The sequence below is a fragment of the Dermochelys coriacea genome, chromosome 19 (assembly GCF_009764565.3).
Source record: "Dermochelys coriacea isolate rDerCor1 chromosome 19, rDerCor1.pri.v4, whole genome shotgun sequence".
Classification (NCBI taxonomy): Eukaryota; Metazoa; Chordata; order Testudines; family Dermochelyidae; genus Dermochelys; species Dermochelys coriacea.
Window position 1 is genome coordinate 8,748,395 of NC_050086.2, and position 19,198 is coordinate 8,767,592.

General features: G+C 38.8%; 1 protein-coding gene across 3 annotated transcripts in view; it reads left to right on the plus strand.

Moving 5' to 3' along the window:
* Positions 1-19,198, plus strand: part of CLIC4 (chloride intracellular channel 4) — a 55,487-nt gene that overhangs the window by 16,772 nt on the left and 19,517 nt on the right. For all 3 annotated transcript variants that reach the window (XM_038377703.2, XM_043506047.1, XM_043506048.1), the window contains 2 exons: positions 10,285-10,394; positions 18,693-18,818. In XM_038377703.2, coding sequence (XP_038233631.1) covers positions 10,285-10,394; positions 18,693-18,818 — 236 coding nt within the window. The remainder of the gene's footprint in view (positions 1-10,284; positions 10,395-18,692; positions 18,819-19,198) is intronic.

Here is a 19,198-nt window from a genome sequence, read left to right on the forward strand (position 1 = left end):
GTACCCCCACTCCCGCCCCGCTTCTTCCAAACCTAATTTTCTCTACTCTCTGGCATATCAAATCTGGGAAAGTTTCCCTTGCTAGTTACTGATGAATTAGGAAATAATCCTGTGCAAGGTCTTCCAACATTCTGCCCTTTGCCTCAATTTTATTTACAGAGTCAGAGGCTGGAATATATTAAATATCCCACTGCATGCACTTTGACCTTATTATTTCTGCCTCAGTGTGTCCCTGTTACTGATTTGCTATTTGAAACAATCCTACCTTGAGTCCAGAATTATACCCCAAATTTAATGATACTCTGGTTCTATAAGTTCCTCATTGTTACATGGCCTTCAGACTCCTCCTACATATTTCCACCCTGCTCTTTTATATTACAGTTCCTGCCCTGCTGAGCTGAAGAACCACATGCTATCCAGTTCTATTAAAAAAAAAAAAAAGGGGGGGGGAGGGGTAGGAATGGATATGAAGGGGAAAAATAAATCTAAGATATTTAACAACTGAACATAAGCATAGCCATAGTGGATCAGGTCAATGGTCTATCTAGCCCAGTATCCTGTCTCTCTGTGGCTTGTGCCAAGTGCCTCAGAGGGAATGAACCAAACAGGGCAATTTCAAGTGACCCATCCTGTCATCCAGTCCTAGCTTCTGGGCCAGCTGTCGGTGGGGTGGTAGATTTTTTTTTCCCCCCCCCTGCAGCCAGCTCACCCTCTCATTTGGACCAAACTCTTTGACAGGGGAGTAGTCAGTAATTTAAAAAATGAAGCTGTGGGCTGTGATAATCCTGGTTCTCATTGCCCTCTTAACAATGCTTGCTGATATATTTGCCCAATCGCTACAGTGTTTCTCCTGTTAGCTTTATTTTGGGGAGGGGGGGGAGCTAAAACTCTCCCTTCTATTTCCATTCTTTGGCTCTCTTGCTCCTCCTTCCTTCTATAAAATGAAACAAAAAAAAATATTGCAGAGGTGGTTATGAAGACTTCGGCTATGATGTTTGAATACCCGTCCCTTTCTACTAAAATTTTACATACCATAGAGTATTTTAATGTACTCGTCAGTTATGTTATAAAGCGGTTGAGCCTGTTTTGCCATTTTTTTCTAAACATTGTTAAATTAGCACAGAAGCAACTTGGAGGAAGCATAAAAATTTTTCTTCGTAGAACTGCGCATCATCTACCAAAACGAATCTGCTGTAGCTTGAAAAGTTTCTAGTTTAGCATCCAGGCTGTTAGTGTCATCTCTCAAACTGGGCATGACTACATTGTAGTTCAGGGGCAAAGTTACACTTTGGGTGTCAGCAGCGTACCTTTCTTGACAAGACAAGTTTTTTGGAGCTAGTGATCCCTTAATCTTTAATGAGTAAAATATTCACTTGCAGGTGAAAAATGTCATGTTATCTGCACAACATGGGAGTGAAAAGATAACCTTTGCCTCTAATATCTTTCACTGTACAAATGAAATGCCAAGGTGTGGTGACTCAGATTAAGGGATGAGTGAAAGAGTGCTGCAAGTATAAAGTTCTCTTAAACCTTTGTTAAAATTATTTGTGCAAAGTTAGGTCTGATTTGAAAGAAACACGTATTTGTCCACTATCAATACAAACCCTACAATTGATGACACTGGCATGATTTAGTGATATCAATTAGAAATAGCCCTACCCCATGGTTTTTCATTTATTACTTGCATGATGATTCTGAGAGAGTCTTTACTAAAATTAGTTTTGTTTGCCAGTTAAGTGACAAAGCATTAAATAAAAGCTCAGATCTGTGCTAAATAATTCCAAGCAGATTATTATTCCTCCATTGCCTCTATATAAATCCATGGTATGTTCACATCTTGAATACTGTGTGCCGGTGTGGTTGCCCCATCTCAAAAAAGATATACTGGAATTGGAAATGGTTCAGAAAAGGTCAACAAAAATGATTAAGGGATGGAACGGCATCCGTATGATGAGAGATTAATAAAACTGGGACTTTTCAGCTTGGAAAAAGAGACAACTAAGGAGGGATATGTTAGAGGTCTATAAGATCATGACATGTGGAGAAAGTAAATAAGGAAGTCTTATTTACTTCTCAACACAAGAACTAGGGGTCACCAAATTAAATTAATAGGCAGAGGGTTTAAAACAAACAAAAGGAAGTATTTTTTTCACACAATGCACAGTCAACCTGTGGAACTCCTTGCCAGAGGATGTTGTGTAGGCCAAGACTATACCAGGGTTCAAAAAAGAACTAGATAAATTTATGGAGGATAGGTCCATCAATGGCTATTGGCAAGGATGATGTCCCTACCCTCTCTTTGCAAGAAGCTGGGAATGGGCGATGGGATGGATCACTTGATTACCTCTTCTGATGCACCTGGCATTGGCCACTGTTGGAAGACAGGATACTGGGCTAGATGGACCTTTGGTCTGACCAGGCATAGCCGTTCTTATGTGATTCAGCACAGAAATAAATCAACACTTAATATTTTCCTCCCTAATGTGAAGTGAATTGGTAGTACTTAGCTCACTGAAGCTTCCATAGAATGTTGCAGCGTGATCTCAGATATGCATAATTTCATGGTTTCTTCAGCAAGCTAGTGTCATTGCATTTTATGGAGGTGGGGAACAGCGGGCTTGATTTCAGATGTTAACTTAATGTGCTGAAATCCCTCTTTTCCTTACTTTTTCCCTCCCCACAAAATATAGTCTGATGGAGCAAAACTAGGGCATCTATTAGTTAGTTTTAGCATTGCAATTCCCAATTTGAATAGGGAGGGGAATATAGTCAAATGGTTAAAGCCACAGGGCTGAGAGCTGAATTCTGGTCTCTTTCTGGTTTTGCCGCTGACCTGCTTTGTGACTAGAGTCATTTAACCTTGCCATACCTTAATTTACCCATCTATAAAGCTATCTAGCTCACAGATTTGAGACTTAACTCTTCTGTTATTTGAAGTCCATAGGTGAGGTGCTACAGAATTCCAAAGTACTGTTACATTGTTTCCCAGGATTATTGTTGTATTGTCAGCACAACATCCTGTTGCAGTGGAGACAATCAGTACTCATTTAACAACTGAAATTATTTACCCAGGGATTCTCAACCTCTTTCTTTCTGAGACACCGTCACCCCCCCCCCCCCCGCACCCCCTCAACATGCTATAAAAACTCTGTTGCCCAGCTGTACCGCAACTGTTTTTCTGCATATAAAAGCCAGGGTCAGCGTTAGGGGGTAGTAAGCAGGACAATTGCTTGGGGCCCCACACCAGAGGGGGCCCTGCAATACTAAGTAGCTTAGGGTTCTGCTTCAGCCGTGGGTGGCTTGGGGCACTGGGCTGCAGTCTTGTGTGGTGGAGCTTTGGCTTTCTGCTCTGGGCCCTAGCGAGTCTAACACCAGTCATTCTTGGTGGACCCCCTGAAACCTGCTCGCAGCCCCCCCAGGAGGCCCCGGACCCCTTGTTGAGAACCACTGATTTACACACCATATTTTTCAGTGCATTACAGAACATTTGCTTTGATCACAAGTATCAATGTGCAGTTATGATGTAATGGTTTGAGGACTTTGCTGACTGTTGGAATTCTCCTACCAACGTTGTTCAGAGTGAAGCTAGTTTGTCTGCCAGAATTGTTTACATGATTAGTTTTTCTTTCCATAATTAAAAACAAACTAAAATTCAGATCTGTCTCAGAGTTTTGTCTTCAAAGTACCACTTTAGTAGCTCCTTTTTTTTCCTCATTGTAACAAATCGCACATGCCGCACCCCCAAAATATATCAAACATCAGGCCTATGTAAAAATGGACCTCTCATGCAAACAGTCACATAACAAAATTCCTTAGCTCAACGGGACTGAAGCCAAAAGTTCCTTGGCGTTCTCACTACATTCTTTCATTTTCCAGAATGTGCTTAGAATTTTTACTCCAAAATGTCCCAAGATTTTTAGGGTGTAGACAAAAACATACATTCAATTTATAACCCCTCCACTGCAGATTTTTAAAAAAATAGATCTAGATTTTATTTAAATCACAGGACATTGTTTAATGGACTGTAATATTTCTCATCTGATTCGAATCATACAGAAAACAGACAGGCTAAGTGAAAGCAGATGCTATTGGAGTTATTTATTTATTTATTTGAAAACTGCACTCGGTGGGAGAGGAAAGTGAATAATAGAAGTTAATACTGTATTTCTAATCTATTTCACCTTTTTTGGGTGGGAGCAGCCTCATAAGTTATATTTTGTGCACTGCGATATCGTAGTAGCCATTAAATGTAACACTACCTAGAATGTTGCATCTCCTTTCTAAGAGCATGCTTATGAGTAAATATTTGAAATAATGATTGGAATAGTTTCAAATTTCTAAGATTTGTTTTGGTGCAGTTCAGTGGTTTTTAACTAAGATCCTTTTAACTAAGTTTTGGACCTGCGAGCTAGATATAAAAGCAGTCCTGCTTTGGGCTCCAAACTGACTAATCTTCGTTCCATCCCCATGGTGATCTTATTAAACAAAACTGTTTGCTGCACTTGAGATTTTTCTATTCCGGTTGCAACTCTTGTAATCTTTCACTATCAATGCATGAAATTCTACAGTGGAATTAAAACTGAAGTGATGGAAGACATGGCCTTCCATCCAGCACCATGCTTCTTTAGAACAGTTCCAGTTTCACAGCTGATAAATTTTTAGAGATTGTAAGATATGAAATGCTTTACATCTGCAAGTCATTAACATTAAAGTTCTTTTCTTCACCCTGAGTACATCATTTTGGAGCTGAATGTTACTACTTCTTTCTATCAGGCTGACAGGCAGCAGAGGCTGCCAAGGCTAATGGTTTCTTGGCACTTTTTCTTGAGCTGTAATTTCTCGCACAGATTGACATTTTCATAGCCAATCTTTTTTTTTATTACAAAATCTCTTGCTGTAAATTTTTTTTTTTTTTTGCAGTTTTAAATGATCAGTTTTCAAACCTGGCCATTCTAGTTTGGTACACTTAGCAAACTGGCTTTTTCATCTGATTTCGAAGCTCTTTACAAATCTTCTCAGCACACCTGGGCAAAAATGTAAGGTTTATCTCACAGAGGTGGAGTGACCTTATCCAAAGTCACAAGTTGTATGGCACACAAATGAGCTTATGAGCCCTTACTCAGTCCCCTCTTGTAGTCACTAGACTATATCCCTTCCTTATGTGAAGTGAGACTTAATTTTTTATGATGACCAAGTTGACTTGTGAAATGAAGTCCTGTACAGATGCTTGCCTGTTATGCATCAGAACTCTCTCTTCATCCTCGGAATGCCAGTTTGGAGCGATGGGATTTAACTAGCATCCTGTATCTTGGACATCCTTGAAGAAACTGCCAATAGATGGTGGATTCAGTTACCTACACTGGGACTAGTATTCAGGCTGGGAATATGCTTCATCTGGTGGGAGGGATCTTCCATGCATTTAAGGCATGTAGGAAAGTCCAAGCAACTGCCTCATCTACTAGAGCCCAAGGTAAAGCTGTGTAATTGAAGGTTTTTCCCAGTATACATATAGAGAAAGCCTTTGGCCAAAATACTACGTGAAACAGTTTCTCTACTAGTGAAGAAAGATTGGGAACCTCTGCAAAAAGTGAAGAGGAAGGACTATTACCAGCTTTTCAGTGAATTGGGAATAGTTCTAGATCCTTGGAATCTTGAACATACTGGGCAAAATAAATCTTGAAAGGGAGACTGCCGTAAGTAAAAACTAGCCCAAATGCTGTGATGCTTGGTAAAGTGTAACATGTTTGATCCTGAAACTCCTTTGAGTTATTGACATGGTAAGACTTGTGTAGACCAGGCATACTTTTTTGCACCAGTATAGCTACAGCTATGTGTAAAGTCTACCATGGCATGCATCCAGAGTAGAGGTTTGCCCCATTGGAACTGCATTCATGTAGCTATATCTGTGCAAAAGCCCTCAGTAGCAATAAGGCATAAGACATGAATTTAACTGCCAAGGTAATAGCATGTGTTAGAGATCCCTCTATCCATAAAGAAGCACTCTCATCTGAAACTGGCTATGTAGTGAGTGCTGATCCTGGTGACACAATCCATTCTCTGTCAAACTTACTCACCATTATGTTGTGATATAGGAACATCTTTATATAACTTTATTATTGAAGGTCATTTGATATTGGACAATTTTTACATGTACACAGTAGAATAGCTCTGTGGATTTGTCTAGTATTTTGGCATAGTTTGGTTATGGGCCTTCTGCTTAGTTTATTCTTCTCCTACCAAAGGGGCGTGGGAAATCAAACAGTTAAACTAATGCAGTGGGACCTACAGAAACAAATACTTTTAAATGAAAACGTTAGTGGTGAGAAGCTAGTTTGCAGTATTCTCTGACCAAAGTATACTGTTCATTCCTTTAGGAGTAGCTCCTTGCTGATTACTGTCATGGGACAAGGTGAGCTGTTTACGGAGACTTTTCATATTTCAGTATCATAAGTTACATTCCCACTGGCATACAGTAAAATCTAGTATCTCCAGTGTACTGAATACTTTACTTTGAGCTATACTAAGGAGGCACAATCTGCAATTCTTTAGCCTGGGTTTTGTCTTTCTCTTCCTTGAAATCTTACATGTTGATGGTAAAATGTTGACTAAAACAGTCTTCTGTCCCTTCTATAGCAAATAATTCAAAAGAATGGGGCAGCCTGACAAAAGGGATATTTGTGGTAATGAGACTAGTGTTTGAGGAGAAATGCTGAGAAAAGGGGATGTTGAAGTTTAGAATCATTACAAAGCACTAATGATGGAGTCCTAGTACAAGCTTTGCAGTTAAGGCTGTAGCTATGTCTCCATTATAAACCAGATTTGTGATTCCTTTCTAGCTTTGTGTGTTTAAAATAAAATAAATTAACTCCACCTGAAACTTCTAGTGGCTGCCTTCCAGAAGCTCCTGTGGTACTTCTGATTTTTAAAACTGTCTCATAAGTATTTTACTAGTTGCAGAATGTTCTGACTCTCTTGCGACATCCTGTCTGAAAAGTGGCTTGGTCTGCAGATTCCAAACTCTGTTTGTTCAAGTGTCCTTATTTGGGGGCTTGTGCTTCTGAGGAGTTTTGGAATGTTTGAATGATTACTGGTACTTCTGCAGTTGTTTACTGACTTGTGAACTCTATGAACTTCATGCTGTCTGCAGGCTGAGAGTGATGAGGGCATTCAGTTTTACAGGATCAGAACCACTGAGTCCAAGAACCACTCTTTCTGTAGAGCAGAAGTGCTGCCGCTTGTCGGGAACTGGTGGGTCTTTCGGGTACCAGTTCCTACAGCATATTTGCGTCTTTAGTGTTCATAAGAGTTCCCAGAGTGAGGATGATTTTCTGAGCTTATAAACATCATTGAAGTGGATCTATATTAAGAAACTCTGCCCAGGACAATTATTGAATGTTACAGTAACAGAGCTTTTTGCAAAACTTCTATTTGCTTCTCAACTCAAGTGACTCATCTGACTACATGGAGGAAAGTCCCTGGGGAGGAGTTTCTACTGTAGCCTGTTCCCAGATGGCAGATACACTATGACCAATACCGAGTGTTAAAAATCATGAGTTGGGTCCCTCAAAATCATGAGATTAGTTTATCGTCAGGTTTTAAAAAAAATTTTGTTTTCAGTTGCTTTCTAGTCTCTGAGCCTTTAGAGTTTTTCACATTTTCAAGCTTGTCTACAGAACTATGATGGCTAGAAACTTGCATTTCAAAATAAAACTGAGATTTTTATATAGTAATTAGTCCAGGAGCTGGGGACTTCAAGGAAAACTCCAAATCTAGCTGGACTTGTGATGGTTGTGAATTGGCAACAGTTCAGTGATCTTTTATTTTTATTAGATGACTTCTATGGAGGTAGGTAGGATAAAACTTTTTCAAACTTAAAAACTGAATACTTCTAATGGTGAACTTTAGATGTACTTCTATCCCTTACCTTAAAAACTAAAGGAATTTAGTGTCCATAAATCCCTAAGATTGATGATGAAACCTTAAGATTACTTCTAGACTTCTTTAACACTTAAGCTTTTTTTTTTCCCTTGAACTACTGGTCCAGTGTTCTAATTACCTGACTTTTCAATGTTTAACTACAAAGTTCAAAAGTTTTAATAGATTTACCATGATGTCACTTATAACTGCAGATAGTTAATCTTGCTTTTCATCAAAAGATCCACAATATAATTGAGATACATAGTCACTTGTTGAAATTGGCTGACTGCAGTACTTCTCTCTCGATGAGGGGTAGCAGAAATGCGGTAGAACATCATTATAGCAATTTTCCCCAAAATAAGTGGAAAGATCCACATAGAATGATCTGTTGGAATGTTGCCATCAAAAGGTGTGTTCATGTGAAGAAGTTTAGTTGCCACTTAATGTTAAAAAGCTCATGATTCATCTAATACTTGAAAGATGAGCTATTTTTATGTACATCAAAAACTGTTTAAAAATATCCATAAACAGTCATTGAAGGAAATGAGAAGCAAGTGGGTTACACAGCTTTGCAAGTATGCAAAACCTCAGTATAATTCACATCTCTACTAAAATACCAGTCCTGCCTTTGTTGCAAAGAATCATTGTACAAAGGTCGCAACAAACAAAACAGATGCAGGCATCCAAGTTTATACTCCCAAAGGAGGCATGCACTTCACAGATCTCCTTAATTATCCCTCGCTGCTGATTTCCTTTGAGTCATTGGGCACAACAAACCAGTGCCTGGGCAAGAGCTAATATTTTAAGAGTTATAGCTGTAGCTTTTTCCGTTGTTGGCACCTTATTTAGGATGGAGTTGTGTGGCAAGTGTCTGTCATGCTCCTTTTTAATGCTCGCCACTGTCTTATAGTCCTGAGTGTATTTATAAGTCACATCACCAGCATATGGGAGAGCAGGGGTTCACATGGTGCTGCCCTGCCAGATGGGAGGGAGAGTAGAAAGTCTTCTATACCCTTGAGATTAAAATGCATATATTGCTTAAGCAGCAGCAATGCAATTTCTCATCCCTACCCTGTTTGATCCTCACTGTGACTTCTAGGAACGAGGGGATTCAACGTCAGGCTTATACAGTTCGTCCCCCCCTTTGGGGAAGTCAGTTGCGGTTCCATTTGTTCTGATGGTTTTGTGAGATAAACATCTGTCATTTGGGAATGAGACTGAGACCTCCCCCACCCCCAACGTGATTTTATACAGGTGGCTGAACAGCCATCCGGTGATAACTTTCAATCACTACCAGTCTGTGTTGGATTCAAACCAAAACCTTATATTTGAGACAGCCTTTCACATGGAAACTGACTCCTAAAGCAACTCCTTTATCTTCAATGTATATTTCTACCATGGCTCCTGTGAGCAATTAACTCACCAAGGTTAATTGTTTAGAGGGGAAGTTGGGAAGCACAATATATCATTTTGATGGTATGGCTTATCTATTCTCATCCTTCATATGTTGCTTAGATGGTAAGCTCTTTGGAACAGGAATTTTGCCTTACCTGTGTGGACAGCTGTGTGGACTCTGTAGGATATTCTTAAATACAAATAATACTTTGGCATGTACATTCAACCCCCAGTGTAGCCAATCTGGAAGTTCTACCACTAGCAACTTAAGTGCAATAGGATTGGGAGAACTCCCTGCCGCAGAGAGTTAAAGGATAAAATGAAAGACAGATGTCTAACAGAAATATTTTTAATAAAGCTTTTAAATCTGTTTTTCATGCACTATACAAAGGATGGTAAATGCAACAATTCTGGAAATATTCATTTAAAGCATGCTGAGGAATCCCCTCCGTTGGGTATTGTATGGTAATATCTGAGGATGTCCCTCCGGGTACTTGAGCAGGACTTTTGAACAGCCAAAGGACTGCTCCCGGAGAATCTTTCGCAACCTTTACTCTGAACCCAGTGTTTTGTCTGGATGAGACTCTGGGAGGAGTTAATGATGTGTAATACAGATGCTCCCCAACTTACGCAATCATTCCATTCCGGAAAGCCTTGCCTAATTCGAATTTTGCATAAGTTGGAAACATTAAGTAAAAATTTCCGCAACTCAAAAATCCTATTTCTGGCTTAGAGCTTTTTCCATAAGTGTGAATTTGCATAAGTCGGGTCTTGCATAACTTGGGGAGTGTCTGTACCGGCATGGTGCAGACAGGATGAGTAAAACTTAGTCATAGACCTTACTACTGAGTCTCTGCTGTTATTTCAGGAGTTTCCAGCAATGGGAGGGGTGTGTGTGTGAGACGCACTGAATGAATGGATTGTGCACCTACTGCTACCCTTTGATATTAATGACCTGTTTCTCTTTCACAGGCTGGCAGTGATGGTGAAAGCATAGGAAACTGTCCCTTTTCACAGAGACTTTTCATGATTTTGTGGCTCAAGGGAGTAGTGTTTAGTGTCACAACGGTTGACTTGAAGAGGTAAGAAACATGGTTTTTCTGCCAAATGTACAGTAGCTTCATTTCTCAATCTGATGTGTGTTGTTTAGGTCCAAGGCTTCCAAATTTTACTTAGTACATCTTATTTCAAACATGACTGACTTCTTGCACCAATCACTGTGCCATGGGTATATTCTCTAAAGCACTTGCAGTCGAATACTAATTTGGCGGTGTGCGTCACTGCATGATGGTTGCAAGGTCTTGCCAGATTTTGAGTTCTCACATCTGTTTACATTATTGAAAGCCAGCTTTAATGTCCAATGATGGCTTCTGCAAAGCTAACTCATGAGAAGACATGTTAATGGATGCTGCCTTACTTGATAACTGAACAAGTAACATAGGACACTGACTTAAACAAGGACTATAGATAACTGGCTCATAATCCAGACACAATTTGAGAAGCTGATTCAGCCTCTTTCCGTTTTGAACAAATTCCTATATTTACTTACGTTTTGAGATGTGGAGATTGGTCTCAAGGCCTCAGTTACTCTTATCTTTCCTGTTTTTTATTTTTAATGTGCTATGCTTGCTTGATCATTTATCTGGAAAACCTTTGCCATGCACAAAGGCTTAGATGATCAGTGCTTCATTAGCAGAACAACCATATTCCTGTGTGAGACACTGAATTGTATCTGTATGACTAAATTGTCACACGTGACACAAAAAATGTAGCCCTTGGCAAATTTTCAGCAAATTGTCGTCATCCCCCCACAGCTTTCATCCCCGGTTGAGTTAATATCTTTAATGCCCTGAACCTCAAAGGCATTGTCCTTTTTAATACGAGTGTCTCAACACAATTCTTGTTAGAGTGAGACAAACACAGGACCGTAACCTAGAATCAAATACTGTATCCATGAGCTAGGAGAGAAATATGCACTTGCTTCCCAAAGGCCATCTGTAGTGTATGCCATAAATAGGATACAAAATAAAGTATATTATGTCACACAGATCACTTTATATATTCCTGGCTCTTATTAACAAGGGTTGAATGGAGTATATCTTAGTGGGAATTATATGATCAATGTGGTTATAGCTTCCTTAGCTTTCCAGTATACCTGAAAATTTGTATTGGGTGACAGTGAAAGCTGGAAGGCCTTTCTGTACCAAACCACACAGAAAATCGTCAGTATAATTAAATATTTTGTCACCAGGCACGCACCCTTAATATTTCTTAGAACAGATGAATTTTTCCAATCCAGTTTCTTTAAAGAACACACTAATAAGTTGGTCTCTTACAATTAGCCATTGAAAGTGAGTATTTTATTGCAGGTTAATAAATATGCTGGACATTCAGTAATGAAAGATTATGAAAATCTATAATTCAGAAGAGAACCCAGCATGGAATGGCCCTTGCATTTGGATTGTGTCTGGTTTTTAATGATTTTATAATGTACTCTTACTGCATAACTTAGTAGTTTACATATGGTCTTGTACAAATAAGAATTGCTTCATAATTCATTGCAAATCATTGCAAAGGAATTTTGCCAAATGAAAAATCGCTGGATGGATCCTAAAGGTCATCTGACCTACAGGCAAACTACCCATGAGTTTTTTGGGTAATTGCAGTTTGTGGGACGCAACTCTTAGAATCCTCCTTTTCAGATCCCTAAGATGAGCCCTGCTATCATCACATAATAAAAATAAAGATGGCATTTTCACAAACTTACGTTGGTAGAAGGAACACTTTCCCAATAAGAGAATGAGTAGAAATCCAATGTAATATAGTCTGCTCTCATATAGCACTTTACAAATATCAGGTCTATATCAACCTATGCCCGTTTGTAAATGGAGAAACTGTAGTGCAGAAATAAAATGATTAGCTCAATGGACATGCAGAACCGTATGTTGACAGAGCTGGAAACAAAACCAGGTATCCTGACTTCCCAGGCCTTGGCTCTGCCCACTGTGTTACCTAATGTTAAGTTCAGTAGAGCTTTGTTTTAGGATGTGGTACGAAGCAAGTTTTATTATAAAACTAATCTGGGTTGAAAACAAATGTTTATCAATTTGGCTAACTTTGAAGTGGCAGAAGAAAGGAAAGCCTATGGCATTCTAGACTTATAAACTTAATTTTTCCTATTGGGAGTAAAGAACATAATGTATTGTAAGAGTAAAAAGAGTATTCTAACAGTAAAACCAAAGTAGTATGTGGATATTGCTGTCAGAGCTTTTTTAAATGCATTTGATGCATCCGATGAAGTGAGCTGTAGCTCACGAAAGCTTATGCTCTAATAAATTTGTTAGTCTCTAAGGTGCCACAAGTACTCCTTTTCTTTTTGCGAATACAGACTAACACGGCTACTACTCTGAAACCAGAGCTTTTTTAAAAAGTCTAGCAAAAGGAGGCCAGCATGAGACGTCCTGAACTTTATTTCAAACAACAAACTAGTTGATTTAGCTTTTGTTGATATTGCTAGCATTGAAACAGAAACCTTTTAGCACCACAGATTGAGGTTAACTCCATACTGGTAATCCAGTGTAGGTATTCAGTGTTGCTTCATACAGCCATGAAACAGGACACATATTTTAAAAGAAAAGTCTTTATTTGACATGCCTGCATTTGTAGCAATGTTATAAAGTTCTTTGGGCTGGATAAGATTTCCTTGTAAACATAGGTGTTACTTCCAACTCACATAAACTACATGTACTGAATCTTCCATTTAACTGTGTGGCTTGTAGACCCTCCAAAACAGGCTTCTACAGGGTTTTAGCTCTGGACTCTCATTGCTGTTATTGATTGCATACTTTAAAAACCCAGTGCAACTTCTGGAAAAAAAAAAATGAGGACCATGTTAATAGAACCATTATGTATTTATAAGCATCAGAAGTATCTGGGTCACTTCTTCTCATGTCAGACACGTAATTAGAAATACAAAAGATTTCTGTTCAGATTGCATTGTTTCTGTATACCCTTCACATCTGGGCATTAATGGAAAGAAATTTCAGGTTTAACTTGATTGCAAGAGGTTTAAATTATCCTCTCTCCATCCTAATAAGTCTTTCCTTCTAATTCTCTAGGTTTTGATTTAGGGGAGAAAAATGCGAAGTAGATTCAAAACTGAGAAGTAGAATTAGAGAGAATAAGGTCAGTGTTTGGCCTTAAATGAAAGATCTTTGGGAGCTCTAATTCAATTCTGTAGTTGTCTTAGCAGGTCATGGTTTGGTACGAAAGTTCACAAATAAGTAACTTTGGGATACACCAGAAGAACTGAGTCTTAATTGATTTACTTTTTATGATGTGTATTTTCCTTTCCTAAATGTGTTAAATATAGTAATGTGCAAACAAAAGAATATTTTGCAGTTCTCAGTTCAACTATTAGTTACTAGGGGCACAAGAGAAAATATGCACCCAGACTGAATTAAATGAGCCATACCAGCAATTCAGTAAGACCAAATGTTTCTTGCTTCTATGCAGTTAAAGACAGAGGCTCTATTCTTTCCCTTTTCTGTAACAACTTTTTATGTGCAGAAATTTAACTTGTTCTGATGACTGGAGCAGTGTAAGAACTGCTAAGCTTGTAATAAAATTCAAGGCAAGGGTGTGTTCAATTTAATTTAGAAATCCTGTTTGGGAGCATTAGTTTACACCTTTGAGATTCTATTTTTAAACTAGTCAAATTTATAAAATTGACACCCAATCCATAACTAACCTCCACCCCTAAACATTCAAGGACTGCCCATACATAAAATCACGTCTTCAATAGCTTGTGTAAGGTGAGGAAAGTTTTTTCTATTTACCAGTGTATTTATCCAGTGATTCTTGGAGATTTGCTTCAGCATGTGTCAGATAAACACTACTCAATCATGCTAACCCCCTGCCCTGGCTTTTACTACGCTATTCAATTTTAAGGGTTTGTGTACACACAGAGTTGTTCCTGATCAACTCCGTGTGTGGGCAGTTATTCTGAAACAAGAGGTCTGGAATAAAAGTGTCTACACTTGGATATGATTAGGAGCAGTTTATGTGCTTTAAATTCACACCCTACCATAGTCCATGTTAACCATCGAGTTCAGACAAGGTTACTTTCCTAAAATATGGTAAATAGTTAGACTAGATTTCGGTTGTTGTCACCAGATAATTAAATGGACAAATTGCTGTTAATAAGGGCCTGTCTACGCTGTGCCTTAGTCTGCACCAGCTGGGGTGTAAATTCTAATTGGCCCATGCTAGTGCATGCTAAAAGTTTGCTTATGCGCATTAATGTAGTCCTGTTCCAAAAACATGGGCCAGTTAGTGTGCAACGCATTGGTGCTCGTTAGAAGTTGCATCCTAGCTGGTGCAGAGTAAGGCACTATGTAGACAAGCCCTAACATAGATCTGAGCTGTAAACTTCATATAGCCTACACCTGCAAATCAAGTAGATATCTATATGGTGACTTTTTAGAAGCTCAGTGAAAGAGACAAGAATTGTTTAAAGATTTCTGTTGCAGCCCCTAGGGCCTAGGCACAATATATACTTAAACTTTCATTCTAATTTTCATATAAGGGCTAATACTAGGCCACTTTGCTATCCAGTCAAGTCATTTATAACCAAATTCTGTTTTCTGTAATTTCTGGGATACAGCGTTTTAAGCACAACATTGGCCTCTTATCCTGAACTTCAAAGGAGTGAAGGCAGGCCATGTGGCCTGAGAAGATTCTGATAAGCTCTTTTAAGGACATGCCACTGCATTTATAGGAAAAAGAAAAGGAGTACTTGTGGCACCTTAGAGACTAACAAATTTATTAGAGCATAAGCTTTCGTGAGCTACAGCTCACTTCATCGGATGCATTTGGTGGAAAATTTGGTTTTCCACCAAATGCATCCGATGAAGTGAGCTGTAACTCACGAAAGCTTATGCTCTAATAAATTTGTTAGTCTCTAAGGTGCCACAAGTACTCCTTTTCTTTTTGCGAATACAGACTAACACGGCTGCTACTCTGAAACCTGCATTTATAGGGTAACTCTACCTTGCAGCTGGGAAGGTGCTTCCCAGCTCAGGTAGGCAGACATGCTATCTCTCCTCAATCAAGTGCACTAAAAGCGGTGTAGCCAGGTATAGGACAGGCAGCAGCACCAGCTAGTTGCTGGAATACAAACTTGCCTAGAACACCAGATACGTACTTGCTCAGCTAGCTTGAGCCACTGCCCAGCTACTCTGCTCTCTTAAGCATGCTAGTTCGAGTAAAGCTAGTGCATGTCTGTCTGCCCAAGCAGGGAAACATGCTGTCAGCTGCAGTGGAGATGTACCCAGAGATAATCAAATAGTATTTTGAGATTGTGGCTTTGAGGTTATGGCTTGTAGATCTAAGATAAGTATGATCTAATGGTTAGCATAGCAAACTGTGGGTCAGAACTCCTGCATTCTGTTCCTCGCTGTGTACTTACTGGACCTTAAACTCTGTGCCTGTTACCTCATTTGCAAAATGGAAGGAGGCAAACATCTCAGCATTTGAGGTTTTGTTTGTAAAGTGCTTTGAGATCCTTGGGTGAAATGTGCTGTGTTGACCCAATATTCTATACTGCACAGGTGTCTATACAGTATTCCACATGCTTTATTTTCATATGCCAATTTTATTTAAGGACACAGTGCAGCTAATAAATTACTTTAATGTCATTTGAAATTATGTAGAAACCTTCCCTTTTGATATTTCATTAGTGTGAAGTCTTGTCTGTTTCTGAAATTAAACCTTCTCCTTGACAGTATTACTGCAAATCCAGTTGTTTTGGCTGCATTTGTTTATCTAGTCAATGTGCAAAACTGGAAGGGAGCCAGGATGACTTCCTGCAGCTGTTGCGGGTGTACAGAGCTTTATTTTAATACAAAGTTAAGGTATGAACTGACTCGCAGAGCCTTCTGGCATAAAACAGTGGGTGGAAAGGACAAATATTAATGGCATTCTGCAATGAATGAGAACTACTTGGAAAATTTAAAATTGCCACCTTTGCCTCAATATCTGACTTCTACCATCTTTACTAAAATGCCACCAGAGTAAAAGTGGGTGTTAATCTTAACACTGAGGTGCTTGAGTACTGACAATGAAGTCTCTGCTTTAGTTTTTCATGTAATTTCAGCTGCATGTAATTCATAGGTATGCTTATAGCATAAGTACAAATGATCCTGTGTACATCTGCCAAAGCCTTAGAGCCTTTTTATGGCTATTGCTACTTCCTCTGTTAAAGGGTTTGTGTTGTAGCCAGGGAATGAAATCTAGCATATCTTTTCAATTCTGTAGGAATTTACACTGACTGATTGCTGCAGAACTAACTGGTAACTATATGTATGCTTGATTAAATTTAAAGGTGTTATCCACACACCTCTGTGCTTTTCCACACAGGTTTGAAACAATCTTCCTTAAACTTACTGCTGCTAGCATAGTTTCGCTGATTAGTGTGGACAAGGGTTTTGGTTTGAGAATCATGTTATCGATTACACCCTAAAATCTAGAGCATGAAAATACCCTTAAATTCCTATTTATGCTTGCCAGAGAAAACTATTTTTGACCATAAAGAATCACTGGCTTCAGTCCAGGATTTAACTTCTGCTATAAGACTGATGAAAAGTTGACATGCAGAATTGTAATTCCTGTTTGAGTTAAGACTGGCACACTAACATGGAAGTATTGCATTCCATGGGGGTTTCTTATAGGAGAGAATTTAAAGGGAGCTATTTTTAGATGACACTGGATTCGGAGCCTGCATCCTTTATTCCTATCCCCTGCCTGAACTTCTCAACTCCTGCACTTGAACATTAAATGTCCCTCTGCTTCCCTATGTCTGATGCTACAAATGAAATAGCAGATGTGCAAACACACTTTGTGTTGAAAGGAATAAATTACGCAAGTCAGAATGAATGTGAGTGGACGGATGCACGTGTAGCTGGCGCACAGCTTTTTAGATGTGTGCCTGCAATGTCACATGCTGTCACCTCTACACCACTACCAACTAAGGGAAAAGAGCAGCTGTCAAGTGCCCATAAAATAAACTAGTTAGGCTTGACAAAAAATACGGTGTGAGAGGCATTGAGCATCCCAGAAAGCAAGAGGTGTCACCAAATCTCTTTATAAAAAGACTTAATTTAGAGACATTGAAACATTTAACTTGATGCCTCCTTGCTCATCTCTGTAGAATCTAAATACTTATGACTGTTCCAGTCAGTGATATCCTCCTCCTTCCCACCCCAAGTCCATGGTTCTTGCCAGGAAAATCTTACTTTCCTCAATATGTACTTAAAGAGAAAAAAAATAACCTCCTATTCTTAGATTGTTACTAGGGCACACTTTTCTCCTTACTGCATGTTGGTTTTTTTTGTTGGCAAAGAATGGCATGCATGGTGTTTTAATTTATTTCTGGTTTAATTTATATCCATTAGGAAAAATTTGGATGTGGAGAGGTAGAGGTATTAGGGATGCAGACAGGTTCCATGCAGGTTGCTCCAAGTACCAACATACATTGAGGGTAAAACGGACCTGATGGTGAGGAAAGAAATTACAACCCTGAACATCTCAAAATAACTATATACAGTAGAACCTCTGAGTTAAACACTAGAGTTACCAACTGACCCGTCAATCACACACCTCATTTGGAACCGGAAGTACGCAATCAGGCAGCAGCAGAGACCCCAAAAGAAACAAAAAAAAACAAAACAAAACTGCAAATACAGTACAGTATTGTATTAAACATAAACTGCTAAAAATATAAAGGGAAAGTTGTTTTTTTTTTTTTTTTTAAATTTTTTGATAAGGGTAAGGAAACTTTCTGTGCTTGTTTCATTTAAATTAGAAGGGTTAAAAGCAGCATTTTTCTTCTGCATAGTGAAGTTTCAAAACTGTATTAAATCAATGTTCTGTTTTAAACTTTTGAAAACACAACCATAACATTTTGTTTAGAGTTACGAACACTTCAGAATTACAAACAACCTCCATTCCTGAGGTGTTCATAACTCTGAGGTTCTACTGTATTCTACTATTCCTACAAAGGAGATCTGAAAACAGCTAATTAAGAATTAAAGCAAATTTTGAAGTACCACAAATACATTGAGATTAAAAACTTTACTAGTGTAGTTCTCATAAAATTGCAAGGCATTGAACTCTCTTTCATATACTGTTGCTTACTGAAAGCACTGTTTTACCACTGAGGCTCTTGTTAACTCATGGAGGGACAGAGCTGGCATGCAAAGATTGGCCTCAGGTAGTACCTGTATGATCAGAGGTAGCATTGATAGCTGGGATCATGGTTGGTACTGTGCTCACTTGTTCATTTTAAAATTGTTCTATATCACATTTGCATTTCACCATAGGAAACCAGCAGACCTACAGAACTTGGCTCCAGGGACTCATCCACCCTTTATTACCTACAATGGTGAAGTGAAAACAGATGTGAACAAGATTGAAGAGTTCCTTGAAGATGTCTTGTGTCCACCCAAGTAAGTATTGTGTGCAAAATGTATTTGGAAACAGGTTATTTGGTAACAGTAGCATGGGTGTCTGGCCTCAGGTTTGTTGGTGTTGCTTTGTTTAAATTTCTGTTTATGGAGAAGCTACCTGCAATAAATAGTGAAAGTATTATTGCTAACCAAGTTTAAGATGCTTTCCATATCAACAAACTAAAATCTGAATCTTTGTAATGTGGATTGAGGCCTTAAATATTTCATCCAGACACCACATATTTTATAAATACCCATTTGTTTAGGAAGAAATCAACGTGGAAATAGATTAGAGGTTATCTGTAATCAAGGGTTACCATTTTATACATGCATGTTGGAGCCTGAATATTTTTCATTTTTGGTGGTTGAGGGTGGGGCTG